General features: G+C 35.7%; 1 protein-coding gene across 2 annotated transcripts; it reads left to right on the top strand.

Moving 5' to 3' along the window:
- The first annotated feature begins 79 nt into the window (after positions 1-79).
- On the top strand, positions 80-25,758 carry LOC109603891 (homeobox protein Nkx-2.5-like). 2 transcript variants are annotated; one of them, XM_020020388.2, is made up of 2 exons: positions 80-923; positions 24,831-25,758. In XM_020020388.2, the coding sequence occupies exons 1-2, from the start codon at positions 200-202 to the stop codon at positions 25,211-25,213; spliced, it is 1,107 nt and encodes a 368-aa protein (XP_019875947.2). In that variant the 5' UTR covers positions 80-199; the 3' UTR covers positions 25,214-25,758. The 2 variants fall into 2 exon arrangements, with proteins under 2 accessions (XP_019875947.2, XP_049823470.1); XM_049967513.1 differs by having other exon boundaries at positions 80-929.

Here is a 25,758-nt window from a genome sequence, read left to right as displayed (position 1 = left end):
TAGATTGGCATGTAGAACCTTCACTTGTTACCAGATCTGTTTAAGATAGGAATAAGGCAGTACGCACGTGTTGTTGCGATCCTCCTCGACGACTTTCGGTGCGTTCCCAGTTCAGTTCCCAACTTTTTTTTGACATTCATTCACGTTGCCGTTGCTGTTGTCTAATGTTGTGATTTGTGATGCGTTACCGGGACTATTGATGTATTGGCCCGTATTGTGTTGGAAGATGCAAGATATCGAGTCATCGCCCAAGAGTGTGAACAACGAGATGTCGCCGTACACGAAGTACGACAGTCCGATGTCGTCGCGGTCGCCGAGTCCCGCTCTCGAAACGGGACAGGACAAGTACATGTCGGAGGACGAGATCAGTGTCGGGTGTCCCAGTCCGGCGGTGCGGTCCCGCGAGCCCAGTCCCGCATACAACAAGTGCCGGTGTCCCGAGCCGGAGGCGGACGAGTACTTCAAGCCGCTGAAGAAGCTCAAGATGGTCGAAACCGACAGGAGAATATCACCCACCGTCGAGGTGGTCGAGGAACGGTCGGACGGCGTCAAGAGTTTCTCCATCATGGACATATTGAACCACAAACCGGCGAAAAGCCAGTGCAGTAGGATAGTGCGCCCGTGGGACATTGATCCGGAGATGGAGGCGCACCAGCAACGGCTGGAGAACTTCCAAAGACACCTGAAGGTGCAGCAGCTCGCGTTGCTTAGGCCCGAATTCGCCGCGTTCAATGCCAGCTACACGTCGGAAACGGGAAGTGACCGGTCGTCTAGTGTGGCCAGCGACTGTTGCAGTCCGGACATCGTGCCGACGGCCCAGAGACAGAGGCAGCAGGGCAAACAGCCCGGCGCCACACCTCTAGATGCCCTCTTCCAGATGACCTCCAAGACGTTCGATTCATCCGCCGGCGAGTCCAGTGCAGGTGAGGGTTAGTTTTGATACATACTTATTACTAACCGGAAAAGACATTCCCTTCCTTCTTTTGCCGATTTTCCTTAACTAAAATTGAATGCTATTTGGAAAAGAGTCAAAAATAGAAATCCATCGTATTATAGACCTCCAAAAAACGTAAGATGGTTAGTTTGTTTAGATGTAGACAAACGAGATTATTTACAATAATAAGATTTTAAAATTGAATCCCCAATTACCTGGTCAAAATTTACCAAATAATAATTGTTGAAACTTCCAAGGATCAAAGTATTTTGTAGAATATACATAGTGGAATGAAAAGAAAGTCTATTTTTTAAGGTTAAGTGACAATTAAAAACAAGAAAGTATGTTTCTTTGTCAATAGGCAATAAAAAATGTAAAAATCTTTAAAAGTATTATATGAATATCAAAAATGATCTTCCAACGTAATTTTCCTACTTAACATACTTACTGTATCTGAGTAAGAAAATTTTATTATAAACAATTTTTCTACAAACTGGCCTAATTATTTTTTAAATTCTTAAAAAATATAATAAATGGGCCTACAAATAAATTTAATAAATAATTATAAACATAATTTGTTTCCTAAATAATAAAAAAGCATATATTCAAAATAATTAAATTAATATAACTATGTTAACCACTCAACATCCTTTTTGTTTAATTTTTAATGTTTATATAGAGAAAAATATGAAAATAATAAAAAAATTGTATTCTGATCCTGCCAATTTTTATAATAAGTAGTTCATGAAATAAATAAAATATATATAATATTTATGTAAAAAATATATTGGAAATGGACTAAATAATGTCTTTTAAATATTTCGGATTATTTTTATTATAATTTTTTTATACAGTTGATATTTATTTTTGTTTAAGAAGTTTCTCATAACAAATTAATTTTTTGCAGTCCCAATAACCTCTTTAAGAAGTATTCTATTAAAATCCTCAAATAACTTAAAAAAGAGACAATTTTCTCATATCTCAATCATTTTAAATTGGTTACGCCATTTCTTTATAATTTGTATTAAATTTGAATTTTATCTCACAAATATAATTATATTTTTTATATTACTGATACATTTTTAAATTACTAATAATTATAAACAACTGTTTAAAATGTATTCAAAAATGCAAGTCACTAATACATAAAAGCTTATTGTATTGTGTTAATAAATAAATAGCAAACAACCTTGTAAAACTACTTTAAACAAACATTTTTTTTAATACGTTTGTTGGAATTATTTCCTGACGTTTCGCTAGCCCGAGTGGATAGCATCTTCACAGGTCTGATTTGGTTCGTGTGCCTTTGACAACTGATTGAGACACCTAAATGACAACTTAGACAACTGATGGTCGAGAAATTTCGTTCTGTTCATTGCCCATTCTTATTTGCTTAGTGATTTTGGTGTTTTGCGCACTGGTGTCTATATTTTATCAAGTTTCAATGGTTCTCCTTTTCTGTTGAAGTTGTTTCTGTGTTTATGGATTTCAATTGCTTCCTTAATGATTCTGTTGTGATATCCAGTTATCGAGGCAAGCAATTTTGTATCTTGGAATTTTATCTTATGATATCCATCATAACAATACATGTTCAGCTAGAGCTGATTGTTCTAAGATGCAGTTTGGTTTGTGTTCCTTAATTCTATTCCCCATTGAAGGTTTTGTAGTACCGATATATACTTTCCCTCAAGAGCATGGTATGAGGTATATGCCAGAAGGACCTCTCCTATCTTTTGCAGATTTGAGTCTCTGTTGAATCTTCTTGTTGGTGTAAAAACAGTATGGATGTTATGTTTTGATAAGATTTTTACCGTTATAATTGGAAAAAATCTTATTAAAACATAACATCCATACTATTTTTATACCAACAAGGAAGATTCAACGAAGTCTCCAACCTGCAAAAGATAGGGGGGACCCTCAAACAGCTTCTGGGATATACCACATACCATACTCTTGCGGGAAAGTACATGTCGGTACTACAAAACGTTCAATAGGAACTTGTATTAAGAATCACAAACGAAAAAGCAAACTAGGGCAATCAGACATATTTGCTGTAGCTGAACATGCACAGTTAGATGGAAATCATATGATAAAATTCTAAGATACACAAATGGATATCACAACAGAATGATTAGTGAACCAATTGAAATCAATAAACACAGAAACAACTTCAACAGAAAAGAAGAAGCATTGAAAAATATGGACAACAGTGCTCAAAAACACCTAAATCACTAAGCAAATAAGAACAGCCAACCAACAAAACGAAATTTCTCCAACATCAGTTGTTTTTCAGCTTCCAATTATACGTCAAAGAGATATGAAGTTATAACCTTTATATTTTTTTAATATTGTTTATGAACCATTTTATAAATACTCTGGTTTAAATAATTTATTATAATCTGTTTTTTTTTTGTCACAAACACAATCCTAGAAACTAAAATGATATATTAACATTTAAATTAATTTTAGTTTTTATTAATGAATATAAAACAGTTATGATTGGCGCAGTCAATAGAACATTGATTTAAACCTTGTTTAACCTTCTGAGATTAATATAAATGTGAGAACACAAAAAAGAACAACAACACAGTAAGTTGTAATATTACTGTGGTTTATGTAAATAAATATAAACACTAGATAACGATGCAAATCTGTGATTCATACTGATTTTTGATGGTCATTAAACAGTTCTGTTTAAATAATCTTACTATTAAAAACTTAATTGCTTCTAAATTACAAACAATATATATAATTAGTTAAATCAGTTAATTACGTTTGTTTTTACCACAAAACAATTCTCAACATTAACTTAATAAATTAAAACGATATTTAAATAATACGGGAACAAATTATGGTAATTATGTCGCTTAAAAGTACACATCAAAGGTATTATTAAATTTTAATGTAACTCAATTGTAATAATCGATAAGTTGAAAAATTAATGACAGTTTAAATATTAATTATACACTTGTAATAAATTTGTTACAGCAAATCAATTAAGTTTGAGGCGATTTTCGAAGGATAACGCAACACTTAAATCTTTTGTTACAACTAATAACTCAATTCCACGACCCGCGATAATTGATGAGTGCAATGCTTAAAGAACCTTGTAAATAAATAAACGAATAAACACGGCAAACGCCGCAGAAGGAATCGAGATCACGTTCCCAATCGTCGTCGGAAACATATCATAATTAACCCGACTACTAATTACTATAAAGTACCGCTAATGAGACTTGAAATATACAAAATGCAAATTCCAGCAATATAAATAATATGATAAACGACAATCGGGCATAAATAACGCATAAATTCCGCGTCTAAGTGCCGCGTTGCGAAAATCCCATCGGGGGAAAAGCGGGTTTATTAAGCCGGAGAAACGCCGATCACGTTAACGTATTAATAAATAATATGTAAGTCGAGTGCCGAATTAAAAAATTACACCGTGTGAGGTCTCACTTCGGGCCGCCGCGGGGCCAGTTTCGCCTCGGCTCAGGTTAATAATCTATATAATCTATCATTCCGAAATCGTTGTTTTAAGGAGGCGGTCTCGATCACGACACCGAAATCCGAAATGAATCAATCGGGAAAACGACTGTCCAACGACTTTCTTCGATTCGGCGCGTCCACGGAAATTCGGCCGAAATGCTTTCGAACATGCCTATCCAGAAAATAAAGTAATAAATTTAAAAAAATATTTTTTGACCTTCTCTGTTAATGTTACATGTTGAACCGACTAAATTTCAAATAACCAGTATTTAATTTATTAAATTAAATTAGCAGTTGTTAGCATCTACAAATATGCTGAAAAAGGAAACTACACAGTCAGTTAAATTAACAGATGTTAACAACTTCAATTAAGATGTTGATTTCAAAATTGACGGAGTAAGAAATACTTTGTCTTATTCAAAACTAAAAACTTATTCATATTACATTTGTTTAAATATACAATTCATGATTATTTCATTACTAAAAATTAAAAAATAAACAATAATTTAATTTTTATTAGAATTTTAATTATTGGCGCTGTCGATGTGATTGTCACATAGTTCCTAAAACTGTCTTATTTATTTATCTGTTATATTCCTTAAATTATACAGATTATTCCTTGTTAAAAGGTGAACAAATAAAATTGATTATATCTATTAAAATTAAGATACTATTTATAAAATTGTCATAACCAAAACTTAATTTAGTTTATATTTCATTTATTTAAATATGCAGTTTACAATTGTTTCTCTATTTAAAAATTACAAAATTATCAGCAAAATTATAATTTACTAGAATTTTAATAATTGGCGCAGTCGATGTGGTTATTACTTAAACCTGGTTTTTCCATAACTGTTTTATTTATTTATCTGCTAAATTTCTTAAGTTATACAGTTTATTCCTTGTTAAAAAGTGAATAAATAAAATTGATTAAATCAAATACAATTAAGATACTAATTATAAAATTGGCATAATCAGAAAGATTTTTTTATTCAAAACTTAATTTAGTCATTTATTTAAATGTAGATTTTACAAATGTTTCACCATTTAAAAGTTACAAAATTAGCAACAAATTATAATTTACTAGAATTTTAATGATTGGCGCAGTCGATGTGATTATTACTCAAACCTGGTTTTCCCATAACTGTTTTATTTACATATCTGTCAAATTCCTTGAGTTATGCAGTTTATTCCTTGTTAACAGGTAAACAAATAAAATTGATTATATCAATTGAAATTGGGATTCTAATTACAAAATTAACATAGTCAGAAAGATTTTTTTATTCAAAACTTAATTTAGTTTTTATTTCATTTATTTAAATATGGATTTTACAATTGTTTCACCATTTAAAAGTTACAAAATTAACAGCAAACTACAATTGGCAATATTTTTTATGATTGGCGCAGTCGATGTGATTATTACTTAAACCTGGTTTTACCATAACTGTCTTATTTATTTATACGTTATATTTTTTGAGTTATACAGTTTATTTCTTGTTAAAAGGTGAACAAATAATATTGATTGAATCAATTACAATTAAGATACTAATTACAAAATTAACATGATCAAAAAAATTTTTTTTATGCAAAACCTAATTAGTTCATATTTCATTTATTTAAATATGAATTTTACAATTGTTTCACTATTTAAAAGTTACAAAATTAACAGCAAAATTATAATTTACTAAAATTTTAATAATTGGCGCAGTCACTTATTGATCTTTTAAATTCCTTGACTTAAACAATTAAAATTAATTGTGTCAATTGCAGTGGAAATACTAATTATAAAATTGGCATGGAAAGATTTTTTAATTCAAAACATAATTATGTTATTTTTAAATAAATATATATTTTACAATAATTTCACTATCTGAAAACATAATTTGAACTAACCAATTTAATTTAACGTTGTTATATTAACAACTTCATTAAACTGGTTATAAAATTGGAGGTGTCAACACTTATTTAATACACATTTTAAATACATTTAACTTTTTAAAAATTGAAAGTTAATAAGATACTAAAACTTATTAGATTAATAATAATTGGCGCAGTCGTTATGATTACTACTTAAACCTTGTTTTACCATAACTGCCTTACTTATATATTTTTTTGTTAAATCCCTTTAATTATCCACTTTATATCTTGTTGATTTCTCACACTCTTACTACAGTTTACCAGTCCGTTACAACGTAGACAAAAAATGATCGTTAAAACGTTAGATAAATAAGTTAATTGATCGATGAATGATATACCCCGAAGCCCTGTTAATTTCACTTAATTACCTAATTAAAACGGTGTCGGTCGAATTATAAAACGTTCATTAAACGTCGATTTAATAAAACGCAGGAACCCGCGCAGCAGCCCGCTCCTCATCTGTTACAACTGACCGCCAAGGTTACAACAATGTATGAATAAGTTTCGATTTAAACAAGTTTTTTTCCCCCCCGCACTCGTTACAACGTTACACACACACACAAACAAATCGAAGTCAATAATTACAAAGTACTTATAAGTTTTCCTGACACATTGACGTGTGTCTCGTTTTGCATTTTTCCTTCGCCAAACCAAACATATCGTGCACCCGCGGCCAGTGCACTCTATACCATAGATTCCGATGTGTTAATCACCCTGCGTGATGGAAAAACCGTTCGGAAATATCGAGGAAAATCGAAATCCGTGTGGTCGACCTTTAAACGCCCCATTAGATTTACTACCTGTGAAAACGTTCCCACGCATTCGACTTCTGTATCGTAAAAAAAAACCACCCGCAATCAAAACAGACAACCGGACTCACCCTCTTAATGGCGAATTTTGAAAAATTGTTAAAGACCGCCACTAATTACCGGCCATAGATCAAGGATCGTAGATCATTTATCTGCGTTAAATGTCACTACGGTAATGAGATGATTTCATTCGCTTATTTATTAATAATATACTTATTAATATAACTCTGTAATTACTGGCGTAATTACAAGCTTCCACTAATCCTATTACAGTTACTCATTATAATATTTAATTATTTGTTTTTATCTCTTACATTGTCTCTTTTCTTGTTTCCAAGTGCTCTGTGTGTGAGGCAAATTATTTCGAGATTAATGTTCACTAGTTTAATCAAAACTGACGAAGTCGTATTGATTATTTATAAATACTTCTGCTTGCTTTTCTATTATTTACACGACATTCATTATTAATTGGCGCAGTCGACAGGATTTATTTAAATCGTACTTAACCCGTTACTAACAAAGTTTAATATTATTTTAAGTATATACAATAACTGTAACCAACAATATTTATGTGGTTTACAGAGAATAAAACAGTAACAATAGATAAGAATGCAAAAATCTCCTCTCCGTATTGATTTCCGACACTTCTGCCGCTGTGCGGTTTATCGAAAAGAAATAAAAGAAGCCAATGAGAATTCCGAACAAATCGTCAGTGTTTTACAAGGTTTCCCAATTCAACAACATGTATCATTGACACCGAAAATGCGATTAACTCCGGGCCCGGCTAATAAACACGGCTCGGGCATTCGGCTCAAAAAAAAAAAGGGCCCCGAACCAAAACACACTTAGACTGTGAACGCGATGCCGAAAAGGTTATTAATGAGCAACACTCTTTAAAAATTTTAATCACATTCTAATTGGCGCGTCGTTGTGACTGTGACCGCGTACGGTCCGCGACCAACAGGTTTAAACACAGTCTAAGTGGTAACAGGTAATTTTGAGAGATCAAAGGGGCCGCCGAGCCTCGAGGCGACGGTTCACACTAATTGGAGAGGCTAGATGGTCAAAGGAAGCCGGTGTGGAATAAAGTATCGAGCGGTATGTGGCTAATTGAGTGGCCAACAACTTATTTTATATAAATGCGGTATCACACACCACTTTTCAATCTATTTTATCGTCCGGGTTTTGTTGTGCACTTTTGTGCGTTCTATCGTTTAAATTCATTTTCACGGCCAACACTGTTTCCTCTAATAAAGTAACGTCGAATCGGCGGCGTGCTGCGAGGAGCTAATAATATTCATGCCGTCCTCCGGGCTATACTGTTTTACTTCTTTAATTTAATTAACAATAATGCACCGTCAAAGATGAATTATTACTCGTTCTCCCCGTGGACCTCCTATGTCTTTCTTCCTCGCTTTTTACCACCCGTTCCTTCCTTTTTGATACCCACAATCAATTCGACTCTTTTTCCACACTTTTTGCACAGAAGATTGTTAATTGTTCTAAGGACAACGTAGTCCCCCGGCTTCATCCCTGGTAACTTCTCTGATTCACTTGTTGGTGCTACATGAAGTTCCACGGACGTGTAAAAATTAGGGTGAACATTTATAAATTGTTATCGCCTATCCAATTAATTTGATGAATACATGTAAAATTACAACGAAGAAAAAACTTAACGCATCCAGTGCCTTTAATCCGAAATATACGAGGGAACAGCTGTGCCCCTTTCGGTGGCTGCACCGATCCGAATGTTTACGAGACGCGGCCGCATTGTCGTACGATTGGCCACGGCTTCTTAGATATCGAATTGTCATCAAACACGGTAGCCGGGGCCCCGAAAAAGGGACGCCGACTGTTTTGCATGAATTTTTATGTGATTGGTCATAGCGTTCGTTCATTTTTTCTTCTTCTTCGAGCGGCGAAGCTTACCGGGAATTAAGCGAGGGTTTTTTCCAAAGTCGCAACAGGCCAATAAACATTGGAAACGTTCCAAGTTGTCGATCTTGGTTTATGGACGTTTCTTGTTGGTGTAACGGGGACATAACTAAGAATCGGCTAGATTAATTTGTCGCTTCGGGCCTTTCAGTGCATCCACGGCACGCAACGTCTAATGTCTTGTTAAAAGTCATCTTCCTGTTATTAAAGTCTTGTTATGAAACTTCGAGGAATGCTTCAAATTGACACCTTCGTGTAATATATTAATGAACTGAGTTTAATGGATTCTCAGATTTGTGCCCATTGATGGAAGAGGATTATTCATGTTCGAGACGCATTCGTCTTCATGAACGTCGAATGTGATTATTGGTTATTACATAAGATTATATCACTGATGTGAAAAAGTTCTTTTTCCCCCATTATTTAATTTTTGGTTGGCTGACCGAGAATAAACCGTTTGTTCCTTGGACTTGTGAAGGGGAATTGTATCGATTCAAAGCTTGTGGGAATGCACTTAATGGTATCAAAACATGGCCTACATCCTGACAGCCAACGCCGCAACCACGATTCCTAGTTAGGATTTATTTTCTAGTCTAGCGGAGCGATAAAACAGAGCGACATTGACGAATTTTAATTATCACTTTCATCGATCAACGCCATTGTGTGTCTTTCAAAATAAACTCCACACTTTTCATGATTGTTCCTTCCTCCCGGTTCTTTCAATATAAACTAACCAACAATTGGTTTAAACTGGAGAAAACTGCTATGAAGCCTTAATAGAGATTAGAAACGAAATGATGGCGAAGGAATGTGTAAGTAAATGCCTTCGGATTGTTACCATAAGCAATTTGTGTTAGACGCAGTTTCTGAACGACCCCACGATGATTATTCATGGAATGGTCTAGTTGGGTGTCGTAAAACCCAGTAGTCGGGTCGATCAGAAAGGCTCGCCGACAATCACGTAGGGTATAATAATTTTTTGTCGGCGTATGATTTTAGCGTTCGGTTGGCAAGGCGGTAGCCAACACGTACACCTCGGTCCATGACCACAATTATTTTTAAATTGTGAGAACGGGCATGATTCGATCACGGTTTCCACCGTCGATAAGTACGAGTCCCGATCTGGTCAAGTTATGTAACGTTTCTCGGGTCTTGTTTCTCATAATTTTCGGATTAATAAAAGCAAAAAAACCGGCCGGATCGTAAATAGACCAAGTGCGGTCTATGTGCGGTCGCATTATGCAACTCCGCTGCCTTTCCGAATTCGAAAAAAAAAAAAATATTGTATCACACGATTTAACTAATCCCAAATTGGTCAATTGTCCGTTCCATGCTCTTTAAACACGAAATTACAATATTCCATTGTTTTCCCACATTTTTGATTTCTACATCTCTGGCACATTTTTGACCACACTCCATTACGCCCAAATCGTTTCGGACAGAAATAAAGAGAATGTTGGTTATCTCAGCAACACCTTCATCTCTCTCAGTTTTGGCTTTGATAAATTTTGGATGTAGGCCTTTCGAATAAAGTACAGATCGTGGAATGAAGAGTATCACACGATTTAACTATTCCAAATTGAATAATAGTTTGTTCCATGCTCTTTAAACATAAAATAACAATATTCTATTATTTTCCCTAATTTTTGATTTCTACATATCTGGCACATTTTTGATCACACTTTATTACACCCAAATCGTTTCTTACAGTAATAAAGAGAATGTTGGCTATCTAATTATTATATTGACAACCTGATGTTGAAACAGCAACACCTTCATCTTTCTCAGTTTTGCCTTTGATAAATTTTGGATAAAGACGATTCCAATAAAGTATGGATCATGGAATGAAGTTTATCACACGATTGTTGGCAATTGAATGTTGGCTATCTGTTTATTGTATTCATAGTTTTGCCTTTGATAGATTTTGGATGTAGATGATCCCAATAAAGTATTGATCATGGAACGAAGAGTGTCACACGATTAACTAAATTGGTCAATCGTTTGTTTCCTTCTCTTTAAACATAAAATTATAATATTCTTTTGTTTTCCCACATTTTTGATATCTACATCTTTAATACATTTTTGACCACACTCCATTACTTTCAAACCGTTTCCTACAGCGGTAAATTGAATGTTGGCTAATCTAATTATAGTCCTATGAACCTGTTTATAAAACACCAATACCTTCATCTTTCATAGTTTTGTCTTTGATAGATTTTGGATGTAGACCATTCCAATAAAGTACCAAACCTTCATATTCATATTAATACATTTTTAATCACACGCCATTACTTTCAAATCATTTCTTACAGTGATAAATGGTTGGTTAGCTAATTATGGTATTACAAACCTATTTATGAAACACCAACACCTTCATCTTTCTTAGTTTTACCCATGATACATTTTGTATGTAGATGTTTCAAATAATGTACAGGTCGTGGACCGAAGAGACACAATTTAACTAATCCAAATTGTCCAATTGTTTGTTCCATGCTCTTTAAACATGACATTACAATATCTTATTGTTTTCCAACATTTTTTATTTCTACATCTGTGGTACATTTTTGATCACACTCCGTTCCATCCAACTGATTTCCAACAGTGATGAAGTGAATGTTAGTTATCTAATTGGTGCATTAACAACCTGTTTTTGAAGCACCAATACCTCCACCTTTCTTAGCCTTGCCTCTGATAAATTTTGGATGTAGACGTTTCGAATAAAGTACCGATCGCGGAACGACGAGTCGTGTTAAACGTAATGCCCATAAAGCCGAGGCAGCTAATTAATATACCCATCATTCCTGCGAGTCAGCGCAACTAGGATAAGTGTAGCATTCGTATTTATTATTGCCACCAACGTAGATGGCGGCCACTAAATTATACCGAGGTTGTCATGTAAATTTTATTAGTGATGTACCGTTTCCCTTGCTCGGAAAACAATAAAAACCTTTTTCTGATATTACTATTATTATTTATCGTGCCCGAGCCTCGGTTGAATTATTACCGGCTAAATACGAAATTCATTAGCGGTAAATTAATAAAAATTTCGTACGTGTTTTTCAATGGCCGTGTAATTTATTATCGGAGGTCGGACGTAAAGCAGTGGCAAATGAGATCTGCGCTTAAACGTTTCATGGGGGATAAGATTTTCGGTCGGTGATTTATACGATTGCGGTGCCCCTTGTCCAATATGTCACTATTACGTCGACAAGTCGCTTTAATCTGGATTACGCGTTATTTGATTGTTGCCAGACACATTTTATTGCCTTACTGATCGCCGCTGTTCATCTGAATTAACCCAATTGCTAATTCCCAATCGGTTCCCAAAGCAATTTTCTATTGCTTCCTGGTGCAATTTCGCATTGGGCAAACGTCATTTATTATCCATTAGATGGAACTCGACGAATTCTAAAGGTTATTTTCCCCGTCCGAAAATAAAAAAGGAGATGTGCATTCACAATTTAAATTTAACCTCATAAACGTTCGTGGTCTTTAAAGCGTCGATAATTCTCTTAACGCCGGCTCCAGACAGATGTTCTGGTGTCATCTCGGTTTTTGTCACGTTATTAAATAGCGATGTGTTTGAATTAAAATGAATTCGATTTAAACGGCGATGTTTTCGTTTGATTTTAAAATTAAAGCGTCGAATGATTTGTTGAGACGCTAAGAAGATACATCTTATTAATAATCGCTTAGTCTAGGAGGATGAGTTACGACTCGGGCTGGAATCCCAAACAAACTAAATTTAGATTTGCAACACGAAATGTACCGCGTCTTCCGATTTTAACGTTGCACGGGTCTATTGATCAGGTACTATTGAAATTGGATCACGTGAAGGCGCGTGGTACTCAGTCCATTAGCTCTGCTTTGACAACTGTGTCGCAACGTTTTTGTCGCAACTTTTTCCCGAATGGAACCGTAAATTTCCATTTTAAAAACTATTGATATTTTAATTATTGTGAGCTAGACGTTGATGTATTCCATTACGGAATTGCAAAATATTCAATTAAAACAACTTCGGATTTATCACTCGTTTAATTGACTGATACATTAACGTATGATTTATTGACGGCTGCTAAGTTAATTCCCAACAACATGTAGGTATGCGTTTTGTTTCGTATATTAAATGCCAAGCGAAATGTCACGATTTGCATTTGATTTGCATGCGATCTGCATAAGAGGATGTTTGTAGGGTCCCATTTTTTACATCGGCTTAAAAGGGGTGTGTGTTTGGGGTCCGCGTACATATGTTCAATCGCCTTTTAATAACCGTATTAATTTAACGCTCCGCAACGTTACTTTTCACAATTAGATCAACGGTAAGGTCGATCGATATGGACTAAATTTAGAGTTAATCAAAACCGATAGTTCGAGCCATTGAACTGCAGTACCACAGTACCGCAGCACCGAAAGGCCCGTTTTTAAGTAGTTTATAAGTACATTAGCGTTTTTGTGTCTATTATTAGTAAAAACGATGATGGTCTTAATTCATGCGGCGGGATTAAAAGGCACCGCCGCTCACACAAACGACTGCCTACTATTTTCTAATTGTAACCCGATACTCGGCCGGAGTTGTAGTTAACCACTAGTTAGGATCGCTTACTAATTGTAATATAGTTACTTTGCCGTACGCCTTCTATTTACCCCAAGTTGTTTGTTTTCAAGATTATGTATTAGTACAAATTGGAAACTCTATATCGTGTGTTCGTTTCCCAAGAAATTTCGAGAAATATCGTTTTACATCTCCAATTTAATTCATCATTAATTAATTTGAATATTAAATATTCAACTTTCAAATCGATCGCTGATTTGAAGGCCACATCTGGAAAACGAAAATCTCTCCAGGGACAAGTCGAGTGGGATCTTTTACAGAAATGTATACTTCCTAATTTGCCATTGAGTTTGTGTCTTTAATATTCTTGGAAAATGCATTTGGTGTCATTCAAAGTTTTAAATTACGATGAGATTTATTTACAGTAGTGGCCATAATTATAGCCATTTATTACAATATATTAAAAAATATTAGCTGTACCAATTGAATTGAATGCTAGTACCTTAATGTTTATTGTTATTTCTGTTTTGTCTATTACGTAAAATTATTACCTACTCTTTTATTTTTCAATGGTCACAATTATAGCAACTTTCTATTTTAAGGTGCTTCACTGCTCTCTGTGAACTTAAATCAATTATTTACTAGAAGTCTTTTGCCACATCTGAAAAATTAAAATCCCTCCAGGGACAAGTCGGGTGGGATGTTTTACAGAATTCTATACTTCCTAATTTGCCATTGAGTTTGTGTTTTTAATATTCTTGGAAGAAGCATTTGGTGTCATTCAAAGTTTTAACTTGCGATGAGATGTATTTGCAGTAGTGGCCATAATTATAGCCACTTATTAAAATATATTAAAAAATATAAGCTGTGGTACAATGGCAGTACCTTAATGTTTATTGTTATTTCTGTTGTGTCTACTATGTAACTAATCAATCTAATTTTATTCTTTAAAAAATTGCCCACTCTTATTGTTCAATAGACATAAATTAAATTTTCTACTTTATAGTCTTTCATTGCTCTCTATGAATTTATATCAAATACCATATTTAGTAAAGATCTTTGGTTTATTATAATTAATTAACCATTGGTCACAAAAAAAACTAAAAACTGATCAAGCAGTTGCTTCATGATAATTTAAAGAAAAATCTTTAACTTTCAAATCAATAGATGGTTTAGAAGAGGCCACGTTTAGAAAACGAAAATCCTCCAGGGACATTCAAGTGGAATATTTTACAGTAATGTATATTTCCTAATTTGCCATTGAGTTTATGCCTTCAATATTATTGGAAAACGCATTTGGTGTCAATCAAAGTTTTAAATTACGATCTAAAGATTTCATCAAATTAATAATTATCTATCATTGACACCGAATGGATTTATAAACACTGTACTTTCCTATTTAACAATAAGTTAATCAATCCTTAATAAACTTATTTGGTGCCAAGGCAAAAGGAAACTATCATTTAATTTCGCTATTAATTGACAAAGTAAAACAAAACTAGAGCCTAAAACATTAGCGAAATTAAATGGAAAGGGTATAACAAAACAAATGTAATTTTTTACTAGGCCGTGATCAATCTTAATATCATTTAATGTTGCAGAACTGACAGAGTCCAACAAAGCTTTTTCCTAATGCGTTTTTAATTACAATTTTTTAAAATATCCGTTCGAAAATCTAAATCGTCCGTTGCGGCAAAAATAACAATAAATCAAGGTTTGCAATAAAACGATAATTAATTGGCACGATCGACATCTGTTGCACTCGAGATAAATCACATTGACAAAGAGCTGTAACAGTCAATGATAATGAATGTCGAGTGGATCCACCTCTCACCATGTTTGACATTCGAACTGTCAAAATAAATAGCAGACCGGATGAAATATAAGCCACTAAAATAAAAAGGATCCTTCCTTCGTCCCAGTTTTTACGGCCGCAAACTTTTAATTGTCGCGTAATGATTTTCATAAATTCGCTTACTAATAAGGTATAAAGCGGCAGCGACAAAGCACAAAATAAAAAATAGATTTATTTCACGAAATGCTGCAGGTAACACGCAAAGATCCGCGATAACGTCCGTTAAACTTTGTAAAAGGAATTGTTGAATGGGGTCGGTAATTATTTTCCATGTAAATAAGCCTTAATTAGACATTATGCTAATGATATTTTAAGTCGAAATACCAGAATTTCCAAGATCTGATTTTCGTTTTCGTACGTACAATAAATAATCCCGTCGAAGGCGAACAAGCTTTATTACAAGTTGGCATGGCCGAAAAACAGGAAATTATTAGGACGATTGTTTCACGAAGTCGCGTACGATCGATGGTGAGGTGAATTAACACCTACTCAGAAAATAATTGATGCGGGGCCAAAACGAAAGCGTGACCATTACATTTTCGACCAGCAAAAATGGCCACATATGGCAAACACGGGCACCCACGGCCGTAATTCAAGTGTGAGATTGTTCGCGAATGTGTTTGTCTTGAAATGTCTCGATATTAATGAAAATAATAGCATTTGTTGTGGCCTGGACGTAAAACTAAATAAATCGGATAGACAATTAGCAATATATGTTAACCATTTCACATTCCACATAATTCTTAATGATTCAAGCAATCTACTTTAATGAGTCCTAAAATTTGCTGGTTCAAATGACAATTCGCATGTACAGTACAGTTCGCGAGCAGTTGTGTACCGTTGAAAATGCTTTGCAGTCAAGTGTCCGAAAATCGCGTGCCGAAAAACCCTTTTCAATTAAAATTCCTGCGAGATCCGTGAAATGATCCCCGCTAATTATCGTCCATACCAAGTTTAAATTAGAGAATGCACATGGTCCGCAACGTTCGGGTCATTTGGCGTTGATGACGGAAAAATGACCGCCCGTAAATAACGCAGGCACGTCCCGCTGCGATTCCTCCTTGTCCCCAGGGGAACCCAGAAACGGTGTCTTGACAGTCGCAACCCAAAACAAAATGAATCTCTTCCGCATCGGGTTTTTCTGGTTTTTGTGTGGCGCTAAACACGTGTTACGGATTTCGAGAATTAACATGGGGGTATTTAGTCGCAGTCTATTTCTGGGGCACCCGTTGACAAATTGATTGCTGCGAGTTATTGCCACCAGAAATTAAGTAATTCCTTGTTTTTCGTCGGGTTCCACTCGTCCACCCATTTGTCTTCGCGACCGGTGAGTTATGACGAAATCGTGTCGTAAAACTGAGGGGTGTCCCTTTATTTTTGGTAACTGTTACTCATTGCACTGGTTTTCTTGTGGTAAACAATCCCGCCGATGGAGTTATGGAGTGTGTAATCCTATTAATAAATTTTACCTGTGTTTTTGGTCCCGTAATCAATTAATTATAATGGAAATTAATGATGGCACAAAATGAATGAACAAGGAAAATTTTGTTACAAAAACACTTTTTGTGTGCGGACAAGAAACGCTCGGAACTGACAAGGCAAATTTCACTAATTATCTACGTTAATTAAATGGCGACCTCAGGAATAACCCCTTGATAAATTGGGGAGGGCCTTTTGTGCGGTGAAAGAACAAAAGTTTCAGGCGATGGTCGATTCTGAAACAAGACTCGTTTTCGTGGCGCTTTACTCTTTATACGTTGTTACGCGTATCGATTTCTTTGTTAACGTTTCGCCGTTGTTGCGCGAGGAATTTCATTTTGCGGCCGCTGAGGTATTAATTTTCGAACTAAGTACATGAAAATTGCCGAGCGCGATAACTTAAAAAGGTGCTTAAAATCTTTTACGTTCTAAAATTTACCACCAGCCAACAACAACAACACTCCGCACAATCTAGTCGACAAATTTAAAACGTCCTCTAATAAAACACAACCACCGTTTTTTATTGCCACTTAATGTAACGTTCTTAAAATTTTAAGTTCCTCGGAATTACGTCTCATCATCTCAATGATAATAAAAAAAAAACAACAATCATCCAGCAGTTGACCGGTTTTAATCTGTTTTCTGTCCCCGATGAGGGCCGTAAAAAAATCGTCCATAACGACGCCAAAAAACGCCACTTAATTACGTCTCCATCTCGGCAAACCCACACGGTATCATTAGACTAAACCCGAGGGTGTCTCGGAATTGCCCGCAACCAATAATTTCAAGTGTGCCGGGGCCGAAAAGGCAGATGTCCCCGGAACAACGTCCCCCTTAATCAGGGGCGTGCTTTGTTTTATCAACACGGTAATCTAAGCGAAAACAGAAACCGAACCCGGAGCATTTAGGCGGGACCATTTGATCCCAGATAATCCAGCCACGAAACACTAAACAGTCCCCACTATACGAAATTTCCACGCCATGTTCTCCACCAACACAAAGCTTTCAATCGTACCGAAAGCAGTTAAAAAAAAAACTATATGATTCCGAATCAATTTGGCCGACGATGTGGAGGATTCGCCGGAGATGAAAAGGTACGTCGAAAAAACATCTCATTTCCTGTCTAAACAGACGTCTTTGTTCGGCTCGGACGGTTGTTTAATGTGATCCCCAATTGTTCAGTCACTTATCTCGAAATTGACCCGGTCCGATTCAAAGGATTCGAGAAATCGGTCTGAATGGAGGTGTTACGGGTGATCTATTGATTGATTGATGTGTTATTAGGTTTTAAAGGGTAATTTAATATGTCCACTTAGGCAACAATAAATTTCATAGACGTTTTGTAGGTTTAATTAATTTTTCAGAACTGGTTTTTGCACTTTAAATGGTGTTCAGTTTTATTAATTGTACAATAAAGATAATAACAGACCACTCCACATTTGGACTCGATTTTTTATCTGTATTAGCAGTAAAACTCCTTAAATGGGCCATGGAACTAACTCTGTTTGTAACTGTTTGAAAAGTAGAGGTCGACGGTAGCAATAAAAACTGAAACAACCATAAGAAGCCATAAAACCGAGCTACCTGGTAATTTTATAACTCCTGAAAATAATAAAACCGTTGCAATAAAAGAAGTCAAGTGCCCTTTGCCTTATCGATTAAACGGGTGACACACCGTTGAATTTCCTTCCTCGGGCATCTCGCACCGAAAACCCGGAGCACGGATTTCTCAAGTGGCGTTATCGATTCGTACCTAATTTATTTGCTCCGTTTCAATTTTCGTGCAAAACTTTTAATCCATTCCGAAAATTGAAATACATGTCGCTTCCGAATTGCCCCGTAATTGATTTCGGGTGTCAAGCTAATAACTACTAAAATAACGGAGTTGGGACAGCTCGAATTTGCTTCAAGTCACATGCGATGGTTCCCATTTAATATTGGAATTGTTTGAAAGGAATTAAACTTCTAATATACAGTTATAAATTCTCTTTTCTAAATGTAAATACTAAAAAAAGACACTGATCAAAAATAATTTAAAAAGTATTCATGGCTTAATAGATGCGATGATTCTCATTTAATGCTGGAATTGTTTGAAAGGAATTAAGCTTCTTTTTATTTTATTTAAAAATTTTATAATTTCATGAGTAATAAATTCTCTTTCTCAAATGTGAATGCCAAAAAAGGTTGTGGACCAGAAGCACCTTAAAAATATTCTTGGGTTTATAAATACGATGGTTTTCATTTAATATGGGAATTGTTTAAAAGGAATTAAACTTCATATATTATTTAAAAATTTCAGGACTCACTTATAAATTCGCTTTCTCAAATGTAAATAGTAAAAAGGGTTCTGGTACAGAAGCACCTTAAAAATATTCGTGGCTTTATAGATACGATGGTACTCATTTAATACTGGATTTGTTTGAAAGGAATTAAACTTCTTATATTGTTTAAAAATTTCATGATTCAGTAATAAATACTCTTTTTAATGTGAATACCAAAAAGGGTTTTGGACCAGAAGCACCTTAAAAATATTTGTGGTTTATAGATTGGATGGTACTCATTTAATACTGGATTTGCTTTAAAGAAATTAAACTGCTTATATTGTTTAAAAATTTCATGATTCTGTAATAAATACTCTTTTTAAATGTGAAATTAAACTGCTTATATTGTTTAAAAATTTCATAATTCTGTAATAAATACTCTTTCTAAATGTGAGTACCAAAAAAGGATCTAGGCCAGAAACACCTTAAAAATATTCGTGGCTTTACAGATATGATGGTACTCATTTAATACTAGATTTGTTTGAAAGGATTTAAACTTCTTATATTGTTCAAAAATTTCATGATTCAGTAATAAATACTATTTCTAAATGTGAATACCAAAAAAGAGTTTTGGGCCAGAAACACCTTAAAATTATGTGTGACTTTATAGATTGGATGGTACTCATTTAATACTGGATTTGTTTTAAAGGAATTAAACTGCTCATATTGTTTAAACATTTTATGATTCTATAATCAATGCTCTTTCTAAATGTGAATAACAAAAATGATCTAGACTAGAAATTCCTTAAAAATATTCGTGGCTTTACAGATAAAATGGTAATCTTTTAATACTAAATTTGTTTGAAAGGTATTAAACTTCTTATATTGTTCAAAAAGTTCATGATTGAGTAATAAATACTCTTTCTAAATGTGAATACCAAAAAGGGTTTTGGGCCAGAAGCACCTTAAAAATATTCTTGGCTTTATAGATAGGATGGTACTGATTTAATACTGGGTTTGTTTAAAAGGAATTAAACTTCTTATATTGTTTAAAAATTTCATGATTCAGTAATAAATACTCTTTCTAAATGTGTATACCAAAAAAGGTCTTGGACGAGTAGATTAAAAAGTAATCGTGGTATTAAACCATGATTAAAGTAAACATCATCTAACTTTCTTGTATTATTGAAAAATGTTATGAGTTCTTTTTCCTTTTATTACAATTTAGTTAGTATTCATTTAACATAAATGCCTTGAAGTTTGATAGTACCCCTGGATCAGAAGAAGCTCAATGAACTTTTATAAGTTAAAAGACAGTGTGTGCCTCACTTATCTTCCTGGTTTTATACAAAAATATCAAGATTTCTCCTTTGCTCAATGTAAAAATGCCAAATAGGTTAGAGCTACTCGTGAACCAAACGTAACTCAATCAACGTACCGACTTCCGACCACCCCAGTTATCGAAATTTAATTAAAAACCGTAAACCTTTGTGCTCGAAAATCCGGTTGGCGAGTTTCCACTTAAAAAGCTCCAACTTTATTACCGCGTTTCGGGGACGTTCTACCCGGCGGCGACCAACCAAAATACGGGCGAACGCTAACAATAACTCTGCGGGGTTGACAGTGCCGTAATAAATTCGGTCGCGCCCGCCCTCGCGCTATTTTCCGGCCGATTTACTCCTGATGAGAAAATGAGCATTCCGCCGGGGCACGGGCGCGAGAAAACTCTCCGCTGACGTCATAAATCTGTTCCGTGTACAGTGGAAACATTAACTCGAATCCTCCCTCCACCGGCCTCGAGGACCGGGGGATGTTCATTAAGTCGCTGCTGGTTTATGGGGGCGTAATTATTTTCAACAGATCATTTTCAGATAAAACAGATTAGATTAATTATATTGGGCAATGAAACTTTGAGGGGATGGAAGTCGTGAATACTAATCTGGATTGTTCGTCTTCGGGTTTCGCACTGTTTGCGCTGAATTTCAATTCGACTCGGAACATCAGGATAATGCGATCGATTACGTCTTGAATACACAATGTTCCTTTGCCTTGCTTTAATCTTAAATTACCAATTTCCTTACTTTTTTTTTAACAAACTTGCTCCATTGATTCAACAGCCAGTTTCGCCGTAGTGGATCTTCTAAGGCTTCTTCCGTGGATGTGTCGTTTCTTAAAACAGCCAACATCACACCTATGCCAATATCACATTATCACATTATAAACCAACAATCTGGTCGTCCCACTCGGTAATTAAGCAAATTAAGCACTTCCTAGACGTCGTCTGTTACGTTACATTGTCATCTTGTCATTTAACAGTTTATCCTCAAAATCGGAGGTTCGAATTACAGCTTACCCGAAGTGAGATGTGTGTTGACAGGAAAATGCATTCAGTTCCCAACGCTGGTGCTCATTAAAAGGCGTGGCTCTAAAACAACTGTTTCCGTAATAGAGAATTCGTGGCGTTGATGTACAAATGGAAGCGCGATGGAATTAGAAACCGACCGCAAGAACTGTCCGAAATAACGTCATTGATAACGCAACTGTTCTTTGTGCTGCAGGAAGTCATTTTTTATAGTGGGCTCTTTATTAATTATGACATTAGTCGATACTTCACCCCTATGGGTGTAAAACATGTTGGTTGGTGGTTTCGTAATCGCTTTTTTTCCTCTCTCCGATATTAATGGGGTCGAAGATACATTTCTCATCGTGCGACAAAAGCTGCAGGAGCCCCCGACATAAAACATGGAAGTTTATCCGTCCATTACTCTTTCGGAATTTCCGCCACGTATCGGAATCGTCGATTACGCAGCGTGCAAAGTGTCCTTCTTTTGTTACGGGTCCATTTTGTTTGGTCCGCAACAAAAATCCACTTTCACACTTGAACTGTTTTTATTATGACGACGTTTACGACATTGTTTGCGGAAGATCGAAAGAAATTTTCATTCGGCACCGTGGCCGAACGGTGCATTCACGTTTTTCCGCTGAAAATTCAATTTAATTGTCGGGAAAAATCGCCTTTCGGACTTCCTCAAACGATTACAATCCAATTGTGTCTTGAATGCAAAACAATTTCTTGTTGGCCGTAATTAACAGCTTTTTCATGCTTTCACGCTTTCAACTGTGCCTTTGTTTGGATAAAGTTTTAGTGAGGCAACCGCAATTTTATGATACATTGTGTGTTTTTACAGTGCCGAGTTTATAGCGAAATGTAAATTGTAAACCTGATTTGGTGGGAATGATTACGGTTTAAGGAAAATTTAATAAACTTAACTGTTACTCACCTATGTGCTCGGACTGAATATTCAAATGCAGAAGAATTGAATAGTTCCTGATTTATTTTTAATGATTTACGAACAGATGTCCGAACGTATCCAAATTGAATTTAATTATACCTCCAGTAAAAACACTTTAACTCTGGAGGTTATTTTCTAAATTATATATGTTTTAGGTAAAGCGTGGAACAAAATGAGATTATAATAGACCCCCGAATGTAGTTTAATTTAATTTATCCGATGGTTTTTACAAATGATACCCCATCAACCCTTTAATGTTCCGTTGTTTTGGTGAAAGGTCGCCCCTACACAGCCGGGGTGGTAATCACAGGACAAAAAAATTATAGAGAGGTGCAGTTTTGATGGTTTCGAGTGTCGGAATAATTGACAAATTTTACACCTGCCCCGAGAAATGGGCTTGGCAACCTTCAAAGGGGTGGATCGGTTTTAATTTTTTCCGATTCCATATAATTATTACATTTTTCGAGACGAAATTTGTTCGGTAATACGCTTAGCGGTTTCTTCCGACAGTTATAATGGAGGAATGAAGAATAATAATGGTAATTCAAATCGATGAAAAGAACTCGTCGGCAACATATCACAGTAAAGTGTGTAAAAATCTTTTTAAACGCGAAGAATGTCGTATTATTGTGTATTATGCGCGTCTATAAAACTAAATTAACAATGCAACAACTGTTGCATGCCACGAAGCCCATACGACTGAAGACGACAAGTTGCGCACCAAGTCGAAATTTACAAGTGCACAAATATTGTTTCTGAGCACGGTTTCGAGTGGATATGTATGGTGAAGTGGTGAAAAGCATTTACGGCGCGTAAAAAAAATCGAAGAGAAGGTTGCGATGTCAAAAGAGCCGCCGCCGCCTCGCCTTTAATTATAATTTTCCATCGAGATTCTCCGGGAGTGTTGATGCATGTCGGAGGAACAATCGTTCGGAATGGAATCACCGGCAACTTATGGCTCGAGATTGTTTTATTAACCCCGTGGGGGTGACAATGTGTTGACTTAATACGTATTAATGGTCCGAAAATCGGGGGGCCCTGTCCGGAATTCGCCAAATAATCCCGTCTAATGTACTGGATAATGTCCCGGACATTTATTTGCTCGGCCCGTTATTATGAATTTTTATTAGCAATAAAATCGGGGCCTTTTATTTTCCGTTCCGTCACGGTCGTTATGATTTATCGGTTTTAATATTTGAAATTGTGCCGCGGTCCGTCTTTTGATGGTGCGCTTTTTGCGGACCGTACCCATACGTCCGTATGGCCTGTCATGTTACCTTGCCGTAAACGTGTCCGACAAGAAGCAGATACGTGTGGTGTTTTAAATACTCGTGTCAACTGTTGAGTTCGATTTAATATATTAAGTCGTGGCCGGCATGCCTTGTTAAAAATAACATCGTTTCGACGCTTCGCACTTCAAAACCGTTTACACTCGGAGACATCCTGTTGTATTAGTATGTGTCTTGGATGACGTCTCCATTGTAACGAATTTCTAGCACAATTTCCGAATTGATAAATGGTCGTCTAGGTGTTCTATTGTTGTAAAAGTGCAAATTAGACACATAATGGCCGGCATTGTTAATAGATCGAAGCGTGTGAATCTATATCACTAATGGACGGACATCTATATAATTAAAGGTGTGAAATGGGCCGAAAGATCTTTGGTGGCATCGAAACATCTACGGAATCCCGAAAAAATTCAATATTAACTACAAGATTAGCAGTTTAAAACATTAAGTTATAGAGTCTACGCTGTAGGTGAGACCGACAGAGAGAATACAATCGTCCAACTGGTTCTCCATCGTTAGCACAACCATGGGAGTACCATCGTGCAACTGGCCCGGTGTCGGCGCACCACCACAAAGGCGAACGAATTAGTCACACCTGCCAGTGTGCAGCAACGCGCCCGTTCAACATTTTCCCGACCAACCAAATACAATGATTTGGCGATATCATTAATAATATTATTACACGGCACCACTTCTCTTTTGCACGACACCGCTTCGACCCAAATCCGTTTAGCGCAACACAAAACCAAACGTACACACTAATAGAAGCCCTTCCTGAGCGTTGAAAGGGTTAACAACAACCTGGTCATGCAAAATTTTCATCATCATCATCACACTAACTATTAAAAATATCAAGATATTTCATACAGCCACAAGAAGTATAACATTAATTTAATCTACAAGCTTCTATGAACTCTTTTCCTGAACTTTCCGACAGAAACACTCCTATTAATATAAAATAACCCCTCCAAATTAACTTAAAACGAAACACTTTATAACAAGAAATATTTTTTCCAGATGGCCAGAACCCCTTGAACCTGTTCAACTCGCGCCAGCAGCCGAAGAAGAAGCGAAAATCGCGAACGGCCTTCACCAATCACCAAATCTTCGAGCTGGAGAAACGGTTCCTGTACCAAAAGTACCTGAGCCCCGCCGACAGGGACGAGATCGCGTCCAGCCTCGGACTGACGAATGCACAGGTGATAACGTGGTTCCAGAACCGCAGGGCAAAGTTGAAGCGCGACATGGAGGAGCTGAAGAAGGACGTGGAAAGTGCGAAACTGTTGACCGCGCACAAGAGCTTTCTCGAGAACGTGCAGGACCTGGGCATGCTGAAGAAGAAGCCGATGATCAGCGAGGACGATTGTCCGAAGAATTTGGTGATAACGCAGGAGAAATAGGTTACGTCGTCTTTCGTTTCCGCGGTTCGAACAGTCACACAAACATTCAGAATGTTTTAAATTTTGAATTTGGAACGATAAGAAAGAAGGTGATAAATGTAGGATAATTGTGTTTTGACTATTTTTCTCGAGTTTCAGTACAAGGCTGTGACCAACTTCGTCAAAAGCGCCATTTTCACTCACGTTTTGATTCAAATACAAGTTCGAGTTTGATTAAAGTAGTCAATTTAGAATCTCATTTTTTGTACAAATGCTTAGTGCGATTTTTTTTTGTTGTAAAATATTTCCGCCATAGAAAATTCGTACATATATTATTTGTAAAGTTGTTAATGTTTTTTGTACATAGTGTAAATAATAACCTAGTGTGTCTTGTAAAAGTTGTAATATATTCGTGAAAAAATTTTAATATTAATTATTTATTATTTCATTTTGCGTCTGTCCGACGGGTATTTGCAATATTTTAATATACTGTATTATATACAAAGCTTTAGTACTTAAAATTGTCCTTAGAGTCAATGTGAATGAGTAAAACATATTCAAAAATT

The sequence above is a fragment of the Aethina tumida genome, chromosome 5 (genome assembly GCF_024364675.1).
Source record: "Aethina tumida isolate Nest 87 chromosome 5, icAetTumi1.1, whole genome shotgun sequence".
In the NCBI taxonomy this organism is placed as follows: domain Eukaryota; kingdom Metazoa; phylum Arthropoda; class Insecta; order Coleoptera; family Nitidulidae; genus Aethina; species Aethina tumida.
This window is presented reverse-complemented; position numbering and strand designations above follow the sequence as displayed.